General features: G+C 41.9%; 1 protein-coding gene across 10 annotated transcripts in view; it reads left to right on the top strand.

Annotated features, from left to right (window-relative positions):
- The window catches only part of herc1 (HECT and RLD domain containing E3 ubiquitin protein ligase family member 1), a 295,507-nt gene that overhangs the window by 230,848 nt on the left and 37,357 nt on the right, over positions 1-27,302 (top strand). For all 10 annotated transcript variants that reach the window (XM_068015273.1, XM_068015277.1, XM_068015276.1 and 7 more), the window contains 11 exons: positions 620-819; positions 4,229-4,349; positions 5,362-5,508; positions 6,200-6,301; positions 9,540-9,713; positions 9,801-10,094; positions 21,679-21,744; positions 21,831-21,956; positions 22,428-22,566; positions 22,696-22,877; positions 27,028-27,183. In XM_068015273.1, coding sequence (XP_067871374.1) covers positions 620-819; positions 4,229-4,349; positions 5,362-5,508; positions 6,200-6,301; positions 9,540-9,713; positions 9,801-10,094; positions 21,679-21,744; positions 21,831-21,956; positions 22,428-22,566; positions 22,696-22,877; positions 27,028-27,183 — 1,707 coding nt within the window. The remainder of the gene's footprint in view (positions 1-619; positions 820-4,228; positions 4,350-5,361; positions 5,509-6,199; positions 6,302-9,539; positions 9,714-9,800; positions 10,095-21,678; positions 21,745-21,830; positions 21,957-22,427; positions 22,567-22,695; positions 22,878-27,027; positions 27,184-27,302) is intronic.

Below are 27,302 nucleotides of genomic sequence, written 5' to 3'. Positions count from 1 at the left end.
TCAGTTATTCTGTGTGACCTTGTCCTGTCAACACCTCTGTTATTATCTCTTGCTCCACCCCCGCTTTACTTACTTAAAACCTTTTACATTTATAATATCTGCCAGTTCTGATGAAGGATCACTGACCAGAAACGTTAGCATCTGTGGAGAGAGCAGAGTTGCCAGACCTGCTGAGTATTTCCAGCAATTCTTGTTTGTGTTTTCAACATTTACACTGGTTATATGACTATTCATGCAGTTGTCATGACTGCTTTTTTTTTATTGCCTCCAACAAAATTGCATTCTAAGATATCACACCTTTCTTATTCTTGCGATTCTGCTAGAGTTTTGTTTTGGTTAATTTTCAACATAAATGGGTAATTGTTTTTTTTAAATGAAAAGAGGCCTGTTGGGTTATTGGTGGTTTCTTAGTACCTGCTAACACTTGTCATTATTACAAAAGTTCATTGTATAAAAATCCGTGGCATCGGTAGCTGGATAAATTTTGAAGTGTCTGCACAAATTGGTTGATCAGTTTCCTTTTGAAAATAATAGAAATTCTACAAATCTCTGGGAATAAAAGAATCTAATCCTGGTGTGTACGCTCTCTTTCCCTCCTCCTTCCCCCTCCCCTCACTAGGAAAGTATCACATGTATGAAGTGGGACCCATTAGGGCTGATGCTTCTGACTTCTGCCAAAGAAAACACTGTCAAGTTGTGGAGTTGTGTAGCCGGCAACTGGCATTGTCTACATAAACTTTCTCATCCGGCATTGGTGAATGATGTTGCCTGGTGCAGTCAGCTGGGAAAAGGTTTCAAGTTGCAGCTCATGTTGGCCAGGTAGATCCAAAAGTTTACTCTTTGAAAGTGTTTATTCTTGAAAATGCATGACTTAGATGATTATATTTATTCAGTAAGGAGTTGATGCTGAAAATGTTATTTTGACCAATTGCAAGAATATTATAATGGAAAGAATTCAATCTGGCAGTTATACTGTGCCCAACTGTTATACATTACTTGTTAACTGCAAGGGTATTTCTTATAAATGATAACTTACCCTTTTAAAGCCACTTTGTTTATATATGTAATATTCTAGATAGCTGATCTTTTAGGCCTAAATTAATTAAAGGGGGGCAGTTGGGTGTGGCGGGGGAGGTGGGGGGGAGAGAAGCGGATAGGAGAGAGGAGTTGTATAATTTCTAAATGGTTTGTCTGCAGTATACCAAGCAATGGCCTTTGAACCACCCACTAAGAAAACCCTTTGCAACTGGGGTTTATGGATATCAAACAGCTAGGGGGGGCCAAGCAAGGTGGGGCTGACGGGTGGCAGGGGAGCAGGGTGGGGCTGGAAAGGAGAGTGGAGATGGCAGGGAGAGAGGAATGAGGTTGGGTGGGTGACAGTGAGGAGAGCGGAGCATGGCCAGCTGTCAGAGTTGGGGATGATGATCTTGGAAGTGGTAATGGTGTGGCTAAAGGGTTCATTGAGGTTGAGATAAGGCCATAGGCAGACAATGTTATGATATGGAAATAGGTGATCTTGGTGATGGATCTTAGCTTTTGAAGCTCAGCTCTGGGTCAGACAGGCCAACAAGGAAGTGTATCATTGGGCTAAGCCTAAATGAGCAGCTGGGGAGGGAGCTGGAGTAGTGGACTAAGTTGCAGCTATGTGATGGGACCAGAACAGCATGGCTTCAGTCTTGGAGGGTCCCCCATTAGTTTGGGGGAATCTCTCCATTCATTATTTATCTACATTACAGCCCTGCACACTCAAAGTAATTCATCAGGGGTAATTCTGAAATCCGATGCTATTTGCAGAAAGTCTTGCAGAAAGCACAGTTTAGATAATTGGTGTAGCCCTATCTCTGACCTGTTCTACTTCTGAGTTAAATCTCTCGTGCAAAGCTCTGAGACATTTTATGATGCAGCATTATATAAATGCAATTATTTCTGTTTACACTGCCCAAAGAGAGTTAAGTGAAATCTTCGATTAGAACCCGAAAATGGAGGATTAAGAAGTTCATTTATCGGGTTAAATGAAATGAGGGGTGTGGATAAATAAGTCTAAAGCAAAGCATAAAGCAAAATACTGCAGATGTTAGAAATCTGAAATAAAAAATAGATACTGCCTGATCTGCTGAATTTTCCCAGTCTTTTTGTACTAATATGCTTAATAGCCCTTGAAGAGGTTTTTGTTTTTAACTGGAAAAATTTGAGAAACTACTGGATGATGCACAGATAATTTCAGTCAGTGAAAGGCATTTATTGGATGTTGGTGGTTGTTCATCAGTGGGAGGGAAATAACTATTGCATCTAGTAAATCAACCAAGTGTGTATAAGATAAAGGCAAGAAGCTGAGTGGGGCCATTGCCTCCCTCTGGAAACCCCTGAGTAGGTGGCACCATTAATGGCAAAAGTTGAAAATCTGTGAAATCCACAAACACTGACCACTCTGTGGTGATCAGATACCATAACAATCAAAATACTTTTTTCTAAAGCTGCTAGTCATCTAATGCTATGCTAATAAAAGTTAAGTAGTCAGTGCAGTTTGGCTGTCGTGACCACTTTCCCCTTTACAGAAAGATTGCCTCAGTTGTACACATTGTAATCTGCAGGCATTGGCATATGAAGTGATGTTCAGCGTGTTACGACAGAGGCGGGAGGAGTGCACTGTCTTTTCTAGTTCCACTTCTCCACAGGACACAACATATATTTAAATGTTTACCTGGTTACTGGTACAGCCAATTATACACTTTTTTAATCCCAGAATAAAATACACCAACCATGTTTCTTCAATAAACAACAAAATTATCAGTTTATTACAAAACAAGACTTAACCAGTAATGAAGCAAAGCATTAACACACAGATTGAAGTATGAAAGTTCCCTTTTTAATTCCCCAATTACATACTCTCTCTCTCTCGCACACTCTCACACTCACTCACGAAAAAAAATACATAAGTTCTCTCTGCAGAGTCTGTTACAAAAAAAGACACTTTGGTCAAATACTTGCTAATTCTTGATTGAAAAAAGAGAAGATATGGAAGGTTGTCAGTTGTCCCTATTTATGGGTCTGGTGTCAGGGTATACGGAGACGGGTCACTGGGATTGTTTCAGAAGCAGTCCGTTCTGGAAATGTTGAGAATTATTCTAGTAGGCTTTCTAGGAGAAATGTGACATCAGGGTTTTTCAGCCAGCACACACTTGAATCGCAGGATTTTTTTTCCAGTTTCTCGAGCTATGCAGCACCAGGGATTTCAGCTCTCCCACACTGGATCTTTGCAGGAATTTTTTCAAAGAGGTAGAGAAGGAGGTGAGCTGGGTGTTTTTTTCCCTTGGCAGGAAAACGCCAACTGTCTTCAAGCCGTCCACACCCAACTAAACTGAAAACAGTGTCCAAGCCCCAAACAGAGAGTCGACCTCCTGACCTTGACATGTGGCTTCTCTGTAACCATTTTTCCCCAGGTCACCAAGGTTTCTGTTTACTGAGCCCAGAACACATTACTTCCAGCACAGGTGGTTTCAAACAGCATCTCAAGTGTCCTTTCAGTGAACTTGATTTAAAAAAAAACACATCCATGGAATCTTTTCAGTTTTAATAAGCCTTCAAAAAAAAAAGTAAAAAAAAATGGAAGCACTTTCGTAACTAGAATAACTCGTGACTGCAAAGTTAACATATGAATGAATAATGCATGGATCCTAAGGGACTGACTCGATGATTGTACTGCTGAGCAGCACTCACAAACCTTGTGATATAAGAGGGGGATATAAGGATAAATGATTGAACTCTATCTGATATTTGATGTGTAAGTAAAAATGGAATCCCCTGCAGATGGTGGCAGTAAACAATAGCCAAATTAAAAACAGAAAATGCTGGAAACACTGTGGAGAGAGAAACAGTTAGCATTTCAGGTTAGTGACCCTTCATCAGCCAAAGCAACCTTTCTTGTCCATACGATATACTATACCTCAAACAAATTCAAGCATCTTTGATCACAGATCTTCCTGCGGTAGATTGGTGACCTAGCATGTCACTATCTGCTTGAAATAATTCCTGACCTTGTTTCCTACTTACTCCATTCAGAGTGATTCATAGGTACTTAGTACGACAGGAATACCAGAAGCTACAAATCTAGCTGGTTACCCTGAAGGACTGGAAGGTGTTTGAAGTTTAGTAGGTTGTTTATTAAGCATTAAACTTCTAAAAATGATTTGATCGTGTGATGTTTACATATATTGTTTTATCTCTCTAGTGGGTGTCAGAATGGTTTGGTGTGTGTCTGGACTGTTCCCCAAGATATTTTTGATGTATCACAGTCCACTTCCAGCAGCTCTGATGAATGGTGGGAACAGGAATCCAAGAACCAAGTGAAGGTAAACTCTGACTAGCATCTCCAAAATGTACTGCATTTTTCTTGCTAGCAAAGGGTTAGCACCATTGGTTCCTGAAGAGGTACTCTACAGCTTTGTATCTATTCTACAGTCTATCTAATATCCCATTTAAAGAAAATCTTCTGTTAGAAACCATTGAAGTTTGATCTTTATTATCGGGGTGGGGGGTGGTGGTGTGGGGTTGCATTGTTTTTAACTCTATCCACCTGGCAGGAACCTAGCCAGTGGGCAGTTTAAATTGCCCAGGTTACTTACTGGCCAGAAAACCACCAGAACCCAGCCGTCTGGAATTTTAAACATGCCCCCCTGAGCAGGCAACAAGGGTATCCACCCAAAGCTGGCGAGGTCCTTTATATATGCCAGTTGGGCCCCGAACAAGCTGCAATTTTAACTCCGTTCCAAACAGAGAAGTTCCTGCCGCTTTCCCACCAAGCTCAATCAGGTCGGCAAATGGTCATCCTCATTTGATGCCAAGATGGGCAAGTATTTTCTCTCCCCTTTGGGTTGGGAGGAATAGGAGTGCTCCTCTGGATCCTACAAGGAAAGCTTTGATCTGGACTCTCTTTTTTTTTCTTCCCCATCACCACACTGAATACAAGACTCCTGCAGAACGCGTGGGAAGTGCTCCAACAGCATGTTAATAAGGCCCAGGAGTTAAAATAGCCTCATTTCTGCAGCAATGGGTGAGTTTCCAACCCATGGTTTCACCACCCATCCAGTGTTAAAATTGGGGCCTTTGTTTCAAATCTGTAGAAAAGTTTTATAATTGCTTAATATGTTATCAGGGTGTTTCTGTTAAATCTCTGAAACATGTTCGTTAATAGATCTCTAAATAATGGCTATGCATTAATCGCTGATTTTGAATAGATACTTGTCAAAGGATTATTGTGCCTTAACAGCTTTTTCATGGGAACAATCCTCATTTTCTGTTCTAATAAATTTTCATTTAATATTTACCATTTGTTTCAAATTTTTTTTGTAATGGAATTTGAAGAATGGATGCAAGAAAGTTGGGGAAGCAGTGTGCATCTATCAACTGAAGGGGCACATCACTCCAGTACGGACTGTATCTTTCAGCCCTGATGGGCTGGTCTTGGTGTCTGGAGGACTTGGTGGGCTGATGAACATTTGGTCACTAAGGGTAAGAAATTAGACTGTCAAATTAGTTTTGTTTTTCCTAATTTCAAATGGTAGTTTATCAAAAACATTTACTTTTGTTGCCAAAGGATCTAAAAATTAGGAGATGTATTTTGGAAGCACTTACAAAAATGACCTGACAATTCCTGCCCTGAAATTCGTTTTAATACTGACTTTTAAACTTGACCTCCTTTGCAGCAATTACTCGTTGCAGTTTATATACAGTATACTTCAGATAGTTATGTTTAGTTTAGAGATACAGCACTGAAACTTTATCTGCTAAAAATGTAAATTTACCTTCATTTTCTTTCTCCCTGCCTCCATTCTCCATTCCTTTCCTCCCCACTGCTGCTTGGAGAAAGTTGAAAGGCTCACAAAAAAATCATATATGCAAACCTAAACCAGTGGTTGAGTTTACATTTGTTATATGCACCTTCAAACTTATACCTTCAGAATTTCCCCAATGTTTGGCTGCCCCAAGGATCCTTATCATTGCCTTTATTCAAGCCTTCCTGTAACACCTCATTACTTCAAGATAATCAGTGTGAGGTGGAAATACTGATTGCTACATGCTAATTCTCCTGATTTCATTGCTAAATTTGGTGATAACGATAAAATGTAGCCACAAATTTGTTGCCTTCCCAGCAATAGTCTCGTAACACTTGCTTATTTTTTTTCTCCTATCCCTAATGCAGGATGGCAGTGTACTACAGAGTGTGGTGACAGGATCTGGTGCTATTCAGAATACAGCCTGGATTCCTGATGTTGGTGTTGCAGCGTGTTCCAATAGGTCAAAGGTAGGAACTGAAACTCTGGCATTGTATCACTTTTTTTTTTACATGTTCCATGAGAGCTGTTTGTACATTGAGAACTACAGTATTCAAACTGTTTGTTCAAAGTGGTAGCTTTTATTGCACTCATGTTCTCATACAACAATTCCTGAAACACTCTTCATTATCATGGGACCTCAAAACCAAGAGAAGGTCAACTCTTCAAGACTGTTCTATAGAATTATATCGAGCCTACAGCACATAAACAGACTATTCGGGCTGACAGATCTGTGCTGGTGTTTATACTCCCATCTTACTTTTAGCTCACTGTATCACCTTTCTATTCCTTTCTCCTTCATCTAGCTTCCCCTTAAATGTATCTATGTCTCTACCACCCCATGTGGTAACTAGTTCTACACTCTCGCCACTTCCTAAAGAAAGTCATTGAATTCTGTAATGGATTCATTAGTGACTACCTTATTTACGGCCTCTAGTTTTGGCCTCCCCCTCAAGCGGAAACAACTTCTTTACATCAAAAACCTACATAATTCTAAAGATCTCTACCAGGTCACCATTCAGTCTTCCCTCTTTTTGAAAAAGCTCTTTTCCAAGACAAATGCACTCACTAGACTCCAAGGACAGGAACTGTTTCTAGTCTGATGACTGGCAGCTTCCTTCATGGGAAGTATGGGCATTGGGCATCTGAGTCACCTTCTCAGGACAGAACAGACTCGTGCCTTGAACAGTTTAGTCAATTTTTAGCTTTGCTGTTCTTCAAAGACTGCAACAAATCTGTGAGTGGACCGATAACAATGTGGTACAGTGTATATAAACAGACTCATTCCCTGCATTTGTCTTTGTACAAAGTCAATATGGCATTGATGTTTGCAAAATTTTGCTGCTCTTTTAGCTCAGTGCTTCATAGGAGCATAGTACCACAACAGACACAGTGAGGGGCTGAATCCAGCTGTGCAAAGGGTTCTTACTGTAGGATGCAATTTTATTTCCAGCTCCTTATTACCCCACCACCCACCCTCCCGCCCCAGCTAAAGCGTCCACATTTGAAATATATCTGCAAATAACGATAACAATTTCCCATGTGCTTACTCACTAGTTTGCACCTCAGTAAGAATGCACTGAATGTATGAACAAACCTAAGTAGGTAAATAAAACCTGTTGATCAATTAACTTTTGTGTACTTGCACTGGACAACATGCATTTTTATAGTAATAAAAGCAAAATACTGCAGATGCTGGAAATCTGAAATAAAAACCAGAAATGCTGGAAATACTCAGCAGATCTGGCAGCATCTGTGGAGAGAGAAGCAGAGTTAACGTTTCAGGTCAGTGACCCTTCAGAACTGACAAATATTAGAAATGTAGAACATTTTAAGCAAATAAAGTGGGGGGTGGGGCAAGAGATAACAAAAGAGAAGGTGTTGATAAGACAAGTTCACAGCGAATAACTGACTAGAAGGTCATGGAACAAAGGCAAACAGTATGTTAATGGTGTGTTGAAAGACTAAGCAGTAGTACAGAGAGGGTGTGAATAGACTGTAAAGCGCAAACATTAAAAACATTTTTAAAAAAACAGAAACCGTGGGTAGGCACAGTAAAAACAAACAAACTAACCAAACTAAAATAAAATAACCAAATAAAAAAGAAAAAATAACTAAACATAAAACGGGGGGGCCCGTCATGCTCTGAAATTATTGAATTCAATGTTCAGTCCGGCAGGCTGTAGCGTGCCTAATCGGTAAATGAGATACTGTTCCTCAAGGTTGCGTTGATGTTCGCTGCAACGCTGCAGCAATCCCAGGTCAGAGATATGAGCATGAGAGCAGTGGGGGCTGTTGAAATGGCCAGCAACCGGAAGCTAGGGGTCATGCTTACGGACTGAGCGGAGGTGTTCTGCAAAGCGGTCACCAAACCTGTGTTTGGTCTCACCAATTTAGAGAAACCACATTGTGAGCAATGAATACAGTATGCTAAATTGAAAGAAGTACACGTAAATCACTGCTTCACCTGAAAGGAGTGTTTGGGGCCTTGGATAGTGAGGAGAGAGGAGGTAAATAGGAAACTATTACACCTCCTGCATTTGCAGGGGAAGGTGCCGTCGGTGGGGGTAATGGAGGAACGGACAAGGGTATCGCGGAATGCTGACGGGAAAGGAGGGGAAGATGTGTTTGGTAGTGGCATCCCGCTGGATGTGGCAGAGGATGAGACCTTTGGATCTGGAAGCTGGTGGGGTGGAAAATGAGGACAAGGGGAACCCTGTCGCGGTTCTGGGAGGGAGGGGTGCGGGAACTTCCAGTTGTGTGTCTCAGTTTCTTAGAGTAAAACTTCAGGTTTACAAAGTTCATGTGCAAACACTGAATGATACTACCTTCTTGTGTGTGATACTTCTACACAGCTTTAACAACTGCATAAAAATAGTGCATGCAGAAATTAAGTGCAATTGTGATGAGAGTTCATATGTGACCTTCTCTGAAAGCTGCCACTTGTGTATTGTTCATACCAAACATTCGTTAAGTTGAATAATCGTGTAAATATTAAAAATGTGAATTGTAAGGTGGTTTCATTGATATAAGGAAAAGAAAGAACTTGCATTTATATAGTAGTAATTTTCACATCCTCATGACTCCCAAATTACTTTTGATGTGTTATGTAGGTGAGCATGGCAGCCAATTTAGACAAAAACACTGGTGAGAGCAATGGTCAGTTAATATGTTTTTGCTGGTGTTGGTTTAGGCATAAATATGGCCAGGACACCAAGAGAACCTTTGTCCCTCTTCAAATAAAACCATGCCTCTGTCTCATCTGAAAGGCGGCACCTCCAGTAATACAGCACTCCACAACATATCCGTCTAGCCTAGGTGTTCAAGATCTCTGCAGTGGGACGTGAACCTGCACCATTTAAGTCAAAAGTGAAAGTGCTGTTTACTGAGCCAAACTGATCATAGGATCAATGGTAAACTAAAATATCCCCATCATTGTTAAAGAAAAATATTTAAAGGAGATTGGGTTGTTACATGTGCAACAAAATTATATGAAAAAACACCAATCTAACTAGAGTGTTATAAGCTTTATGAAATATGCCGATGAATCATGTTCCATGTACTGGTATGTTTAATGGCATATCATAGCATGTGAAAGTTCTGAGCAACTGCCTAAATGCTGACTCAGGATTAAATCTAATGATTCTGCTACTTCTGTGTGGAAAGTGCACCATAATGACTGCTGCTTTGCTTTGGTTGACTGACTAGGATGTGTTGGTGGTGAACTGCACAACTGAATGGATCGCCGCAAACCATGTTCTGGCAACATGTAGAACTTCACTGAAAAAGCAAGGAGTTATTGGACTAAACATGGCACCATGCATGAGGACCTTCCTTGAAAGGCTGCCAGTCATGTTGCAGGAGCAATATGCATATGAAAAGGTAGTAAAAACAGGGAACTAAAACAAAATAGCCAGTATTCTGTACCAAAATCTCTCTCTAAACATTATTACTACTTTTTGCTTTCAGCCTCATGTTATATGTGGAGACCAACTTGTCCATAGTCCATACATGCAGTGCCTAGCTTCCTTGGCTGTAGGTCTTCAACTGGATCGGCTCTTGTGCAATCCACCGGTACCACCTCATCACACTAGTTGTCCTCCTGACCCTGCCAACTGGAACCCCTCTGAGTGGTCCTGGTTGGAATGTTTTTCCACCACTATTAAGGCTGCAGAAGCATTGGCAAAAGGAGGACATTTCCCAGAATGCTTCACTGTTCCAGACCTTGAGCCTGTACCAGAAGAAGAACTGGCTCATGTGATGGTAAGATAATCAGCTCATTAGCTTGTGGGGAGTGGCGGTGTAAAGGGGCAAAAGAATTAACCAGGAGGTTATACATCTTATCAAGTGTAGTTAGACTGTCTAGAGTATTTGGGGCACAGATGTGGATGGAAAAGATAACTTGGGTAGGCTTAATAGATATCACAGAGCATAGGCTACAGTGTAAGTGAAGATCAATTTTTTAAAAATCTGGACAGGCTAAGACTCCAGCATCTGTCAGCCTACCCCATGTTTCCAGTGCCTTAAGTCCCTGCCACAAACTCCGTTCCTCATCCCTCTCCTTGGTAACTGTTTGAGGCTGAACCAGACTGTTTGCAACCTTGGTGTCACATTTGACCCCGAGATGAGCTTCCAACCACATATCTGTGCCAAAATTCAAACGGCCTATTTTCACCCCGTAACATCCTTCAACTCCACCGCTGCCTCAGCTCATCTGCTGCTGAAACCTCATCCATGACTTTGTTACCTCTAGACTTGACGATTCTGATGCAATCCTGGCTGGTCTCTCACTTCTACCCTCTGGAAACTTGAGGCCATCTAAAACTCTGCTACCCATGTCCTAACTCGCACCAAGTCCTGTTTGCCCATCAACCCTGTGCTCGCTGACTTACGTTGACTCTTGGTTGAGTCATGTCTTGATTTTAAAGTTGTTCTTGTTTTCAAATCCTTCTGTGGCCTCGCTCCTCTGTATTTCTGTAATCTCCTCCAGCCCCACAACCCTCAGATATCTGTGTTCCTCCAATTCTGACCTCTTGAACATCCTTGATTTTAATCACTGCTCCGCTAGTGGCTGTGACTTCAGTTATCTGGGCCCTAAGCTCTGGAATTCTCTCGCTAAACCTCTCTGCCTCTCTACCACTCTTTCCTCCTTTAAGACACTCCTTAAAACTTACCTCTTTGACCAAGCTTTGGTCACCTGCCCTAATATCATCTTAAGTGCCTCTGTGACCTATTTTGTTTTATAGTACCCCTGTCAAGTGCCTTGGGATATTTTATTAAGTTAAATGAGCTATACAAATAGAAGTTTTTGTTGTTGTTTCACAGACTGCCTATGAGAAAGGCAAAAGAAATTATATTTATATAGCATCTTTCACAACCTCGATGTCTGAAAGTGCTTTATAGCCAATTAAGTACTTTTTAAAAAAAGTATAATCACTATTGTAAGCAGAAAATGTGGCAGCCATTAATGACAGCTCCCACAAATTAGCAATGTGATAAATACTAGATATTTCTTTTTAAAACATGATGTGATATTGGTTGAGCACACTGGAGAAAACGCCCCAGTTCCTCTCCGAAATAGTGCCGTGGCAACTTTTTCATTCACCTGAGAGGACATAACGCCTCATCCAAAGGACGGCACCTCAAACTGTGCAGCACTCCGTCAGTACTGCTCGGTCTGAATTTTGTGCTCACGTCCCTGGAGTGGAACATGAACCCACAACCTTCTGACATACAGGAGAGAGTGCTGTGAACTGAATGCCAGCTGACATATGTCCCTGACTTCCCATCATGCCTGTTTTTTCAATTATCCTGAAGAAAGGCAGGGCCAGCTAGTTTCAAATGGATACATCTTGGCAAGTTTATCTAGTGAGCAGCTGACCCATGCAGACCGGAAGGATCCTAGATTTCATCACTAGTGTGCGCTGAGTTGACTCAAGGCATCCTGATTAGAGAGGTGATAATCAGCCAAAATTCCCAGTCTTGGTCACTATCTAGTAATCCTTGCTGAAGTACATGAGTTTAGGCATCAGGAGGGAGACCAGCTGTGTCGACGCCCCCCCCCCCCACCCCAACCCCACACACACAGTTAACTAATAACAGTCCCTTAGCTGAGATACCAAAGGGCAATTTCTGTCCATGGAACTATCACAGCAAGGAGTCAGTATTTTTAGGACAGGAGTGAGATTGCTACGAAAAAGAAGTGCACTTTCGAGGAATAAAAATACCTTTTTGTACAGTTTAAAAAAAAAAAATTATCTCCACGCAGCCCAGCTTTCACAATGTTTAATGTCCGACTTCCTCCCTCTAAGCTGTGTCCAGACAGTCCTTCGGTGATTCATTGACACCAAAACACAGATCAGTTGTCGTTTTTGGGATGAAGTAGTGGTGGAATACACATTCTTGAAGTAACATTTTCTTTGGGCCTCCTTATCTCGAGAGACAATGGATACGCGCCTGGAGGTGGTCAGTGGTTTGTGAAGCAGCGCCTGGAGTGGCTATAAAGGCCAATTCTGGAGTGACAGGCTCTTCCACAGGTGCTGCAGAGAAATTTGTTTGTTGGGGCTGTTGCACAGTTGGCTTGAAGTAACATTTTAGTAGGAGAAAATATATAGATTGTATAAGTTTATACTTCTCTGAAATAATTTTCTTAACAAATCTTGAGTTTGTGATTAGTATATCCCTAAATATTTTTAATTTGCTCACCAGGACTTTAAATAGTCAAGACTGTTGAATCAGTTATAGGGGAAAGTGGGAATTTGGAAATGGCAAGTTTTTTTAATGAAGTGCTTTGTTTTCTGCAGAAACAGGAATAGCTGCTTCAACTTCGGAATACAAAATAAGTTAGTTTTGTTAAACTCCAGAAACCTTGTTGTAGAAGGATAAGGCTGGAGCATATATTTACTCACATTTATTGTGCAAAGTAAAAGGATTACAAACATGTAGCGCCTCACACAAATCCCTCTCCCAGTCCCAATGAGTGCTTTTAATTGCTCAACTAAAACCCCAATTAACTCCCTTCACCTGCATATAATCACACAATTAACAGATTCTGCTCTCTCTTTTACAATACAGCTTAGATTAACAAGCTCAAAGAATATTTCAATTAAATTCCATATTGGGTACCAAGTTCTTATATTGTGAGACGCCCCTCATCCAGCATCTCCAACAATCTCTTTGCACTCGCGTTTCTCTGAAACAATCGGATAGCTGATGACTTGCATCTACCTATTTAAGTTTGGAGATTTCCTTTCTCTCCAGCATTTGATTCAATCCAGCAAGGTCAATACATAGTCTTACTCACACTTTTTGTAGAGTGTACATTGTCCCATGAAGAACGATTATCCACATAACATTCAATGGGTATCCTATCTTCAGGATGTCCCTTGTTCAGAATTTCACTCAAAATATTTGACAAATAAAGCCCCATATCCACTGCCTCCACAGGATCCAGTGTTTCTGCAGCTAACGTGCTTTTAACAAACCCGTTATATTTTCTTAGCCTCCCAAGCTAAAGGACAACATTTCCCATTTTCACCATTCAGAAATATTATGAAGCCAGCTGCACTCAAATACCCATCAGCAAGATTAGCATGTGAAGCATCACTAAAAATTATTAGCTTCATGTTCTTTGGGTCACCTAAGGATGGGAACTTCAGTACACATTTCTCCAGATTTAGTTTTTTCAACGTTGTATTTGCCCTTTAAAACATTCTCAACTTTTGGATGTTTCATCATCATGCTTAACTCCAGCACATCTGAGGGGCTACAAAGTATTCTGGAGGGTGAGGGTGCACAGCTGGAGGTCGTGGTCCACGTTGGTACCAATGACATAGGGGGAAAGAGGGATGAGGTCCTGCAAAAAGAATTTAGGGAGCTAGGTAGTAGATTAAAAAGTAGGACCTCAAGGGTTGTAATCTCTGGTTTTCTTCCGGTGCCATGGGCTAAGTGAGTATATGAATAGGAGGTTAGAGCAGATGAATGCATGGTTGGGGAGATGGTGCAAGAGGAAGGGCTTTAGTTTCCTGAATCACTGGGCCTGTTTCTTGCGAAGGTGGGATCTGTATAACATGGACAGGTTGCACCTGAACCGGAATGGGACCAGCATCCTTGCTGGGAGGTTTGCTAGTGCTATTGTGGGGGGTTTAAACTAATTTGGCAGGGGGATGGGATACAGAGTGGAAGCACAGCAGGGGGTGATGTACAACCAAGTATAAATGTAAAGCTGTGTCAGTCTGGAGGGCAGAGTAAATGTAGATTTGTTAAGGCTCAAGCATGGCTGGATTGTATCTATTTTAATGCAAGGAGTCTTACTAGTAAGGCAGATGAATTGAGGGCATTGATTAACAGATGAATATATTATTGCTATCACTGAGACATGGTTGAGGGAAGGGCAGGACTGGCTGCTTAATATTCCAGGGTATAGAATCTTCAGATATGATGGGGGAGGGGGTAAAAGAGGAGGTGGCATTGCACTGTTGATTAAAGAGTCAATTACTGCAATAAGGAGGGATGATATCTCAGAAGATTCCTCTAATGAGGCCATATAGGTAGAACTTAAAAACAAAATGAGGGCTATCACTTGGCTGGGAGTGTACTACAGGCCTCCAAACAGTCAGGCAGTGATAGAGGAGCAGATATGTAGGCAAATCTCAGGTGCAAAAATAATAGGGTAATAACAGTAGGGGATTTCAACTTTCCCGATATTAGAGGGGATAGTATTAATGCAAAAAGCTTAAAGGGGGCAGAATTCTTCAAGTGCCTTCAGGAGAGCTTTTTCAGCCAGCACATAGAGAGTCCTACAAGAGGAGGAGCAGTACTGGACTTAATCCTAGGGAATGAAGCCGGACAAGTGGTAGAAGTGTCAGTGGGGGAGCATTTTGTGGATAGTGACCAACTTTAAGATTTAAGGTTGTTATGGAAAAGGACATAGAGGGACCAGAAATAAGAGTACAGAATTGGGGGAAGGCAGATTTCAATATGATAAAACAGGATCTGGCCAAAGTGAACTGGGAGCAGCAGCTTATAGGAAAGTCTACATCAGACCAGTGGGAGTCATTTGGCAAGGAAATTGAGGGTTCAGGTCCAGCATGTTCCTGTAAAGGTGAAAAGTGGGACCAACAGGTGAAGAGAACCCTGGTTGTCAAGGGAGATAGAGGATTGGATAAGGAAAAAAAAGGTGTATGGCAGATTCAGAGTGCTGAAAACAGTGGAGGCCCTAGAGGAGTATAGAAAGTGTACGGGAGTACTTATTTAAACAAAAAAGTAAGAGAGCGAAGAGGGGGCATGAAAAATCACTGGCAAACAAGATAAAGGAAAATCCCAAGGCGTTTTATATGTTAGGGGCAAGAAGATAACCAGGGGAAAAGTGGGGCCCATTAGGGATCTAAGAGGCAATCTGTGTGTGGAGCTGGAGAACTTAGGTGAGGTTTTGAACGATTACTTTTCATCTGTGTTCACTATGGAGAGGGACGAGGTAGGTGTATTGATCAGGGAGGGGGATTGTGATATACTTGATCAAATTAGCACTGAAAAGGAGGAAGTATTAGATGTATTAGCGGGCATAAATCCCCAGGCCCAGATGAGATGTAACCCAGGCTGCTATGTGAGGGAAGAGAGGAGATATCGGTAGCTCAGACACAAATTTTCAGCTCCTCTCTGGCCACACGAGAGGTACCAGAGGACTGGAGGACAGCGTATGTGGTACCATTATTCAAGAAGGGTAGCAGGGATAAAGCAGGTAATTATAGGCCGGTGAATCTAACGTCACTGTTCGGGAAATTATTGGAAAAAATTCTGAGACGGGATTAATCTCCACTTGGAGAGGCAGGGATTGATCAGGCATAGTCAGCATGGCTTTGTCAGGGGGGGATCGTGTCTAACAAATTTGATTGAATTTTTCAAGGAGGTGACGAGATGTGTAGATGAGGGTAAATCAATTGATGTAGTCTACATGGACTTCAGTAAGGCTTTCGGTAGGGTCCCGCATGGGAGATTGGTTAAGAAAATAAGGGCCCATGGGATCCAGGGTAATTTGGCAAATTGCATTCAAAATTGGCTTAGTGGAAGGAGGCAGAGGGTGATGGTAGAGGGTTGGTTTTGTGAATGGAGGCCTGGGATCGATGCTGGGACCCTTACTGTTTGCAGTGTACATTAATGATTTAGACATGAATATAGGAGGTATGATCCGTAAGTTCGCAGATGACACGAAAATTGGTGTTGTAATTAGTGAGGAGGAAAGCCTTAGATTACAGGATGATGTAGATGGGCAGAGATGTAGCAAATGGAGTTTAATCCTGAGAAGTGTGAGGTGATGCACTTTGGGAGGATTAACAAGGCAAGGGAATATACAATGGATGGTAGGACCCTAGGGAGTGCAGAGGGACCTTGGGGTGCTTGTCCATAGATCACTGAAGGCAGCAGCACAGGTAGATAAGGTGGTTAGGACGACATACTGGATACTTGCCTTTATTTGCCAAGGCATAGAAATTAAGAGCAGGGAGGTTATGATGGAGCTGTATAAATGCTGATTCGGCCGCAGCTGGAGTACTGTGTACAGTTCTGGTCACCACACTATAGGAAGGATGTGATTGCAATGGAGAAGGTGCAGAGGAGATTCACCAGGATGTTGCCTGGGCTGGAGCATTTCAGTTATGAAGAGAGACTGGATAGGCTGTGGTTGTTTTCCTTGGAGTGGAGAAGGCTGAGGGGGGGACCCTGATTGAAGTATACAAAATTATGAGGGGCATTGATAGGATAGATAGGAAGAAACTTTTTCCCTTAGCAGAGGGGTCAATAACCAGAGGGCATAGATTTAAGGTAAGGGGCAGGAGGTTTAGAGGGGAGTTGAGGAAAAAATTTTTAACCCAGAGGATGGTTGGAATCTTGAACACGCTGCCTGAAATGATGGTAGAGGCAGGAACACTCAACATTTAAGAAGTATTTAGATGAGCACTTGAAACGCCATAGCATACAAGGCTACAGGCCAAGTGCGGGGAAATGGGATTAGTTTGGACGGGTGCTTGATGGTCGGCACAGGCACGTTGGACCGAAGGGCCTGTTTCTGTGCTGTATATTCTATAACATCAAATCTAACATCAGGCCTAGTCTGAGAGCCCGACCAGTTTAATTGACCCACCAGGCTTCGCAATTGCTCAATCTCTGCTTTGGATAGATCATCAACTTTCTGTGATGACCTAATACGATTAACCGGGATGGGAGTAACACTGTCTAAATAGGATTGTTGATTCAAACTTATTCCAGGCTTAATATCTAAACCAATATATTTAAAGGCCCCACAAGCCTGACTCCCAATGTTAAATTCTACCTTAATCTTATTAATAACATATTTCTCAAAATCCTCAGTACCACCCCATAAGAAATCATCAACGTGCATCATGAAGATGCCTGAAAGTTTCCCTTTATACCAATAAAACATCGCAGGATCTGCTTTTAGCTGAACATAACCAATTTTCAATAAGACAGATCTCACCGAGAAATACCACACCCTGGAAGCATCATTCAGGCCATAGACGCATTTGTTCAGTTTCCATAATTTTCCTCCTGTTCCTGCTGTCTCTTTAGGTGGTTTCAGATACTTTTCAGGAAGAAGTGTATCACCTTGCAGAAATGTAGCTTTTACGTCGATGGATATACGCTCCCATGAATATGTGGCCAAAAGAGCCAAAAAGATTTTCAAGATTACTTTTCCAGCTGTGTGAGAGTCCACTCTAACATCGGTATCCCCCAATCGCTCTTCAAAACCCCTCGCAACTAATCTCGCTTTGGCCTTATAAGTTCCACCGGGAAGAACTTTTTCAGTACAAATCTGTCTGTGACCAGGCCGGCTGTCCCCTATCTCGTACCTCGAATAGACTTCAAGCTCTCTGCAACTCTCTAATTCCTTTTGTTTTGCGTCTCTTATTAGTTTATCCTCAAATTTATTGGTAGCCACTAAAACTTCTCGATCATGAGGACTTCTGCTTCTAGTTCTGTTCCGAGACGGCCCTCTAACCTTCGTTTCATTGTGGAATCTGTTCGTACTATGGCCTCTACTGGCATTTTGATGTCTTTCGGAACTACTGTTGGCAGATCTCCCTCGAACTTTATCGGAGGCTGTTTCTCCAGTACGTGATCGCTTCCTTATGCAAGAGTCACTTCCTGAGCCACTATCAAAACTTGCACCGTGCTTTCTTACCCTCCACTCTTTCACCCCATTCTGCTAGTCCATGGCTCCACCTCCTGGCTTCTTGGCCATCATCTTGAACATTTAACTAATATTTAAACTTGCCTGTAGATTTTTCTGGATGCTCCACAATTGTTGCATCCCTCCATTTATCAGACCCCTCTGAAATATGTCACCTGAGTATCTACTCGAGGCAATTGGTCTTTGGATGCGATAGCTCTTTCCTGAGCATCATGATCGGTTTACATTACTATCCAACTCTTGATCTACCTGTACCTCAGGACCTTCATCACAAAACACATGAATATTTGAGGTACAAGATGCCTCTGTTCCCTCTATCAACTGCTCGCATTCTGAGATTTTGTAATCAACCCTGATTAATCGTGAAGAATGAGCCTTAACAGTTTGATTTCCATGCTTGATAACTACTGTTTTACCATCCCGACCTATTACCTTACCAGGGCTCTTCCATTCCCTATGGCCCTCTCTTTTAGAATAGACCAAATCTCCTGAACTAAATTCCATCTCAGATGGCCTTATATGATTCCTCAGAGCTCTACGAATTTTCTGAGACCTCAGCCTTGGTGAAATCCTGTCTCCCTGTATGTAAAGCATTCAAATGTATAGAAAAAAATGGAACTAATTATAGTACCTTCTAGAGCAGGAGGACTGTTGCACGGTACAGAAGGCAATTTGGGATTCTGCCCATAGACCAATTGATAGGGACTATATCCTCCAACCATCTGAAGTGAATTCTTCGCATGAACTGTCTATGCCAGGGCAGTTGTCAACTTGCAATTTGGTTGGTCAAGATTTTATGTAACATTTCATCAACCACTGCGTGATTCCTTTCACAAAGCCCATTGCTGAAAGGACTTTCAGTTGCAGTATTCATAACCATAATGTTTATGTTTTCACACATATCCCTGAACTTGTCATTGGCAAATTCACTTCCATTATCAGTCAGAAACCTAGCTGGTGCCCCAAGACCAGTCCCTATCCATTTCTCCATCATTTTGTCTATAATCACACTTTTGTCCTTGCTATTCATTATTGTAGAAAGACTAAATCTAGTTGCTAGGTCTATAAAATGTCTTCGTCGCATACTTTTAAATCCATGGCAACTACCTCGTTAAAGTCACGTGCCAATGGAAGGCTGACAGTAATCCTTCGATACCTTTTACAAATCACTCACTTTTCACTAATCTCTTCTATTACCCTCGTATACTCTCAATCAATCACACCTGCATCTTTTAGTAGGGTTTTTAATCTCTGACAAGAAGGGCGAGCATATTGCCTTTGCAACTTTAAGGCAATTTGCCTTTTATCTCTCATTGGTAACACCTGATGCCATCAACACTTCTCTAACACTCTGACAAGAAATACAGATTTTGTTAAGGGGATACAATAATGCCTTGACTGGATAACTTGCAAATTTACTGACTTCCCGAAAACAATTGCCTTATCATGCTCCATATCAAGTTTCATCTGAGCCTTTTTCATTGAGGGCTTACTCAAAAGTAAAGGTATCTCACTGGAGACTACATTAGTACTAATAAAGTGGCTTACCCCAACTATTTTACTTGGGATTCCTCCTCTCTTCAATTACTTCAATGTGTTGTCATCACCAAACCTAAAGCTGGTAGTACTTTTATACTCCTTAATCTTGCGTCGATCTTCACTATTGAGTGAATCCAGATAACACTGTAACCGATCAGTTCTACTGCGGCACAGTGGCGCAGTGGTTAGCACCGCAGCCTCACAACTCCAGCGACCCAGGTTCAATTCTGGGTACTCCCTGTGTGGAGTTTGCAAGTTCTCCCTGTGTCTGCGTGGGTTTCCTCCGGGTGCTCCGGTTTCCTCCCACATGCCAAAGACTGGCAGGTTGATAGGTAAATTGGCCATTATAAATTGCCCCTAGTATAGGTAGGTGGTAGGGAAATATAGGGACAGGTGGGGATGTGGTAGGAATATGGAATTAGTGTAGGATTAGTATAAATGGGTGGTTGATGGTCGGCACAGACTCGGTGGGCCGAAGGGCCTGTTTCAGTGCTGTATCTCTAAATAAATAAAATAAATAATAAATATTGTCGATGTACGAGCACTATCCAGTACCGCACAGTTGAAAGAATCCGCAACCAACACATTCATCACAGTTTTAAAACTCCTTGTGACTAGTACAATTCCTTGAAATCCATCAGTATCTCACTCTTCTGCCTCAGAACGTCCTGTGTCATGTGGTTATTTCGAAGACTCTGCCCCTCCACTTAGGGCAGTTCATTGCAAAATGATGCTTTGAATCACATCTGAAGCACCTATTAACTGTTCCTTGGGCATTCCTGGGATTTATTCGCCTTTTGGTTGCTGTTCCAACCCTGTCTTCCACTGCAATATTCAGACCTGCTAAAGGTGCTTTCACCCTCGTTCCTCCTGTCTTGAACTTTTCCATTGTACTTAGGCCTGCTTCCTGTATCTGGATTATTACTAAATCTTGTAAACATTGAGTCCTTCATTCTTTGTGTCACCACAGAGTGTCCTGCTTGTTCTACCAGGACTGTGGGATGTTTGCTTCCCCCGGAATTTTTTTTTAAGGCCGTGGACATTTGCTCCAACAGGGAGTCTTTGTCCAAGAACCGAACCCCAGTTAGAAGCAGGAGCCTGGCCATATGCAACACCCTAGCACAATCTAGCAATTTAAAAGCTAGCACTGAACCAGGGATCTCCAAATTTAATTTCCTCAATCTTTTATACTGTCTGTTAAAGTCCATAATATATTCCTTCATTGAATAGTCATCTGTTTTCCGAAATTATCAAAGTCTGATCATGCCTCATACTCATTCAATAGGTCATCTTTCTTGTATATTTCATCCAAAAATCCTAACAAGATCCATTCCTTCATCAGTATCCAACTGACGAGTATCCAGTTCAGAAAACACTTCTGATTTTGTTTTTGATAGTGACAACGCCAAGGCCATACCTTGTTTCCTTTTTGGTAGAGATGTAACTCTGAAATCACTGGCGGGTAATCATACCCTGACAATTTATACTTGCTTTCTGCCATACTTTTCACAATGGTCCTTCAGATTTTAGTTTTCTATCGAAAAGAGTCCTATTTTCCAATTTTCAGCTTTAGGCAGCCATCCTCTGCTGCTGTGTTAAACTCCAGAAAGCTTGTTATAGAAGGATAATGCTGGAGCCTATATTTACTCAGTTTCACATTTATTGTGCAGAGTAAGAAGATTACAAGCACGTAACTCCTCACAAATCCCTCTCCCAATCCCAGTGAGTGTCTGCTTTTTTAATTGCCCAACTAAAACCCCAATTAACTCACTTCACCTGCATATGATAACACAATTAACAAGTTTCTCCTAGTGAGATTACAGTTAAGGTCATAATCATAGACTGTGATAAAATCACATCACATACTCCAAACATAGGGTTTGCTTTTGGACTACTAGCCATTTGAGACTAGATTAGCCTATGAGGCTTGATGCTAATTCGCAAGTAATCTGAGGTCCCTATTCAATAACTGGTATTAAACTGCTTGTACAATCCTTTATGCATCTAGAAAATGTTTGTAAAAGTTGAATTTACCTAAGTGGGGACTGTACCAAGACTTGTGCATCTGCTTCATATATGTACTGTCATTCTTTTCAATTACAGGATAATAGTAAGTGGTTTACTGGAATGGATGAACACATTATGTCCTGGGCGTCATCTAGACCAGAGGTAATGAGCAATTTTTTTTGCAAATATATCTCAACCCTGTTTAATAATGTTGCAATGGTTAGAACATATCTGTCATACCTGTTTAGGACTGGCACCTTGGTGGAAAATGTGATGTCCATCTTTGGGGAGCAGGGCGTCACGGGCAGTTGGCAGAAGCTGGAAGAAATGTAATGGTACCAGCTGTTGCACCTTCGTTTTCACAAGCTCAGCAGGTATGGTGAAATAATTAGTTTGAATTTTGAATTTAAATCATTGGAGTTTAAGCATACCATGCAATTTAAAAAATAGATATACTCATGCAGAACTTCAAGCAGGGAATTACTACAAAAAAATTGGAAGGTACTTGAGCATTGACCTCCATTTTCTAAACTCTGATTCCTAAGCATCTTATTTAAACTGAAGTGGCCTTTGTACTGTGGTGACACTGCAGCAAATTTACTTTTCGTAGACCTTGAAAGGAAGAATGATTCATGTTTCTATTATAAATATTACAGACAATGTTTGTGATTTTAAAATGGAAGTAAATGCTAATTCTGGAGCAATCCTGCAGCAGTTCATCTTTTCCATCTTAATTTTTGGATCATTGCCAATTTTTAATGGAGGATTGATTGGAAGCTCTGCTTGTCATAACATGGCCACTTGAGCATTCTAAGTATTTTATTTAAGTTGTTTGCTATCCATAGGTTATTTGTGGGCAGAATTGCACTTTCGTTATCCAGGCTAATGGAACAGTGATGGCATGCGGTGAAGGTAGTTATGGTCGACTTGGTCAAGGAAATTCAGATGATCTTCATGTATTGACTGTCATTTCAGCACTACAAGGTACAAAAACTTACTAGGGGAAATCTAGAATTGTACCGGTTAAAAACAGACTTTTCTTAATCATTGAAATCACTCATGTCCCCATTTCCATTTATGTGATCCTAATTGCTTATCTTGCACGTGCCGCAGGTTTTGTAGTAACACAGCTAGTGACTTCTTGTGGATCCGATGGTCACTCTATGGCTCTGACCGAAAGCGGAGAAGTCTTCAGCTGGGGTGATGGGGATTACGGGAAGCTGGGCCATGGCAACAGTGATCGGCAGCGCAGACCTCGGCAGATTGAGGCACTGCAGGGAGAGGAGGTCGTCCAGGTGAGATTGTATATAGGATAATTATTAAATGGGACACTCTAAATTAATGAATGACTTTTGTTGTTTTGAGCTTGGTTAATCGACTGTTGAAGGCAAGATTGATCTGGTGTTGACATACATTCATTTTCCATTTTGCAATGGATACAGTGCCTATTGTCCCGCCACCCCATCGGTGCATTGTCCAAATGCCATTTGTAGCATCCTAACTGCTACCATACCTAACTCCAAAGATCTCACATGAGGAGTGAAAGTTGCTACCCTCAGGTCAAGTGTAAGACTATTTGCTGAAAACTGCAGTGTTCGGTTCCATTCACAAGTCCTCTGAGAACGAAGAAACCCAACTCAGCCTACAGCAGGACCTGAATAACATCCAGGCTTGGGCTGACAACTGTCAGGCAGCATTCAACCACATAATTGCCAAGTAATGGCCATCTCAGAAGAGAAAGCTCAGCCACCTCCCCCTGACCTTCAGTGGCACCAACTTTGCCAAAACCCCTGTCAACTACCTGTCCTGGCCTTTCAGTAGCAGCGCTATAGCTAATTTCCCCCACTGTCGTAATCCAGGAGGCCACCATTGGCCAATAGCTGAGCTATATCAGCGCCTTGTCAGAAGAACAGGGCAAAGGCTGGGTTCTCTGCAATGAGTGGCTTAACTCCTGATCCCTCAAAGATGTTCTACTATATACACGAGAACACAAGAAATAGGAGCAGAAGTAGACCATATGGCCCATCGAGCCTGCTCCACCATTCAGTACAATCATGGCTGATCTTGGGCTTCAATTCCACTTTCCTGCCCGCTCCCGATATCCTTTGATTCCCTGTGAGACCAAAAATCTATCTATCCCAGCCCAAAGCTCCAGTCTGGAGTGTAATGGAATACTCTCCACCTACCTGGATGCAGCTACACCATACCAGACAGACCAGTTCATTTGATTGGTACCCCTACCACTCGACTCTATCCATCCTTTCCACCACCAACGCACCATGGGTGTAGTGCGCGCAATCTACAGGATGCGCTGTTGTAACTCACCGAGGTTATTTTAGCACTTCCCTTCTGTATGACTTTATTACCAAGAAGAACAAGAGCAGCAATATTGTGCGAACATCGCCTTCAAGTCACACACCAATCTGACTTGGAATTATATCACTGTTCCTTCATTGCCGTTAGTCAGAATTCTGGAATTCCCTACTAACACCATTGTGGGAGCACCTTTACAAGGACAACAACAGTTCATGGTGAAGACCCACACCTCCTTCCCATGGATAATAAAAGTGGTCATACCCATATCAACCTACATTCCAAGAGCTAATAAGAAAAAAATTGCACTGTTCAAATTGTATTTTCTGTGGGTTTGACTAAGTCAGTCAGAGAGCAAAGGAGTTAACATATCAGGGAAAGGTGTGAGCCCCCGCCTCCAAAGACGGGCAAGGAATGTTAAAATTTGAAAATACTGGGAAATGTCACCATCTAGCTGCAAATGCGTCTGCCACCATATTTACAACAGTGGCTTGCTTGGTGTGTCTGCACCCTGCTCTCGAGATATAATATTTAAATCAGGCTCACACATTGTGGCCCTGCCTGGCTGCCCAGGTTTCCCAAGACTTGGGGAAACTTGGTAGATAAATGGTGACGGGAACAACTGGATCAAGCAGGTAAATGCTTATTCTGAGCCAAGAGGAGCAGGACTGCATCCCCCACCACCCTCTAGCCCTCAGCAAACCTTCTGCTGCAATTGACTGACCCTCCATCCCGCCTCAAACCCAGGATCTCTTTGAGTCCTTCCTCCTCTCCCGATTGTCGATCTGATGACGATGCTACCCCTTCTGCCCTGCTGTCTCTCTCTCAACCCTCCCTCCCAATTTTTAAAAATTATTTAACATGATGGGATGTGAGCGACACTGGCAAGACCAGCATTTATTACCCATCCCTAATTGCCCTGAAGAAGATGGTGAATCACTGTAGTCCATGGTACAGATGCTCCCGCAGTGCTGTTAGATAAGGAGTTCCAGAATTTTAACCCATGACGATGAAGAAATTGAGATATATTTCCAAATAAGGATGGTTGTGTGACTTGGGAATTTTGTTGCAGCTACACTCAGTCAGGCAAGTGGAGAGTATTCCATCACAATTGTGCCTTATAGGTGGTGGAAAGCCTTTGGGGTGTCAAGAGGTTGAGTCACTTGCATCAGAATTCCCAGCCTCTGACCTGCTCTTGTAGTCACAATATTTATGTGGCAGGTCCAGTTAAGTTTCTGGTCAGTGCTGACCCCAGGATCTGCTGGTAGAGGATTTGATGATTGTGGTTAGACACCCTCTTGCTGGAGATGGTAATTTCTTGGCTCGAATGTTACTTACCACTTACTAGCCCAAGCCTGAATGTTGCCCAGGTCCTGCTGCATGTGAGCACAGACTGCGTCAGTTTCTAGGAAGTTGCAGTTGGAACTGAACGCTGTGCAATCATCAGTGAACATCACCACTTCCGACTTTATGGGAATATTCATAGATGATTGCCAGTCCTACCGTCTCTTCCCCCCTCCCCTTCTCCCTGGCCCCCTTTTCCTGATTGCTGGAGACCATCTCTAATGGGCCCTTGCTGCATTGTTCTATAGCTAGCTATCCCTCACAGCAGCCAGCCTGTCAATTTGGCCAGCTGTAAGGCGGAAAACAGTAAAAACTGAAGAAATCTTGCCTGCTATTAAATTCTGCAGGTCCTCAGTGTTCCCAGAATTTCCAAGTTCCCTCCTGTCACCACACATCCCCTGCTCCCTCCATGTAAATATCAAGGACGTTGGGAATTTTATTGAGGTATCATAAAGTTACAGTTCAAAATGTGAACAAGTCCAAATTTAACATAAAACAAATAGTTTTTGCCTCTGCAGTATGGAGATGAAACTGGAAAATCCTTAACGCACAGTGAAGTTGCCTCTTGAAGGTGGTTTTCTCTATACCTGATTTTGTGAAGAAAATTTCACAATTACTCTGGAAAAAGTACAGCGTAGTAAGATTTGGGCTTGTCCTCCTATAAGACGCTCCTTCCAAACCTACCTTTTTGATCAAGCTTTTGGTTATCTGATCTGATATCTCTTTATGTAGCTCAGTGTCATACTTTGTTTTATAATGCTCCTGTAAAGCACTTTGGGATATTTTATTACGTTAAAGGCGCTAAATAAGTATAAGTTGTCGTTGTTGGAATCGCCCAGAATGAACTGTTAAACAAAATGGAAGGCCGGCTTCATATAGTCACAAAGCTGCCAAACCCTTCCGTCAGTTTGATTACCTCCTGCCAAGCCCATTGGAATGTGACATGGGATATAAGCCCTGATCCCCAAAGTAGGGAATCTTGTTAGAAAAAAATGTAGAAGATGCCATGTGAGACCTGTACCAGAATTCTAACCTGAAGAGCATGCTGCTATCTCCCTATCCTTTTAATGAAATTTAACACCCTGAAGGCTGGTTGTGGTTCCAACAGGGCAGCACTTGTAGTACTTCTACAGAACAAAATGGAGTGGTTATTGTGCAACATTTGAGATATGGGTCTTGTATCTTCCACTTATTTTGACATGCTACCATGTAATGTTCATATTAGTTTATTGGAGCTCCTGCACTCCTCACTGTTTGATTGCAGAGACATTTTGGGGTCGAGGTTGAGGAGGTGGTCACTGAATTCAAGCAGAGCATTTAAAGTTAATATATCCCTTTCCCCCATTACCCCTTTTGCTTTCTAGTTCCATAAAACCACAGCTTCTGGTTCCTTTTAACATTTTAACATTACAGGATGTTTATTCTGACTTAAAGATTTGGAAAAAGAGGCCTCGTAGTTTCTCAACATGGACAAATAAGCCACAACTATGCCGAAGATAATGATACTTAACAGTTCAAACATGGAAGACATAAGCAATGACAACAACATATTTATATAGCACCTTTAACGTAATAAAACATCCCAAAAAAAAAGCTGAACAATGAACCGCTTATTGATTAGGCATACACTAATTAATTGGGCAATTGTTTTTTTAAATGCAGTCTGCTCTTTGAGTTGCTAGTTGCCATATCTTTCCAACCGCAAAGTATTGTTTTTTTTTCAACCCGGTCATTCATTTAGAATATTGTGCTGTATCAACATAACTTGTTTATTTCTGCCTCAAACAGATGTCGTGTGGCTTTAAGCATTCAGCAGTAGTTACTGCAGATGGGAAGTTGTTCACATTTGGAAATGGTGACTATGGTCGTTTGGGACTAGGTAACACATCCAACAAAAAGCTGCCCGAGAGAGTAGCAGCATTAGAAGGCTACCAGGTTGGGCAGGTATGCTATTACATTTTAGAATACGAAGGAATCCGGGCTTCACAATTATTTCTGAATCTGGAGAGGATAGAATATACGTGTATTAGTAAATTATTTTTAATGGGCACTGCAAGCCATTC

Source organism: Heterodontus francisci, chromosome 35 (assembly GCF_036365525.1).
Source record: "Heterodontus francisci isolate sHetFra1 chromosome 35, sHetFra1.hap1, whole genome shotgun sequence".
Taxonomy (NCBI): domain Eukaryota; kingdom Metazoa; phylum Chordata; class Chondrichthyes; order Heterodontiformes; family Heterodontidae; genus Heterodontus; species Heterodontus francisci.
This window is presented reverse-complemented; position numbering and strand designations above follow the sequence as displayed.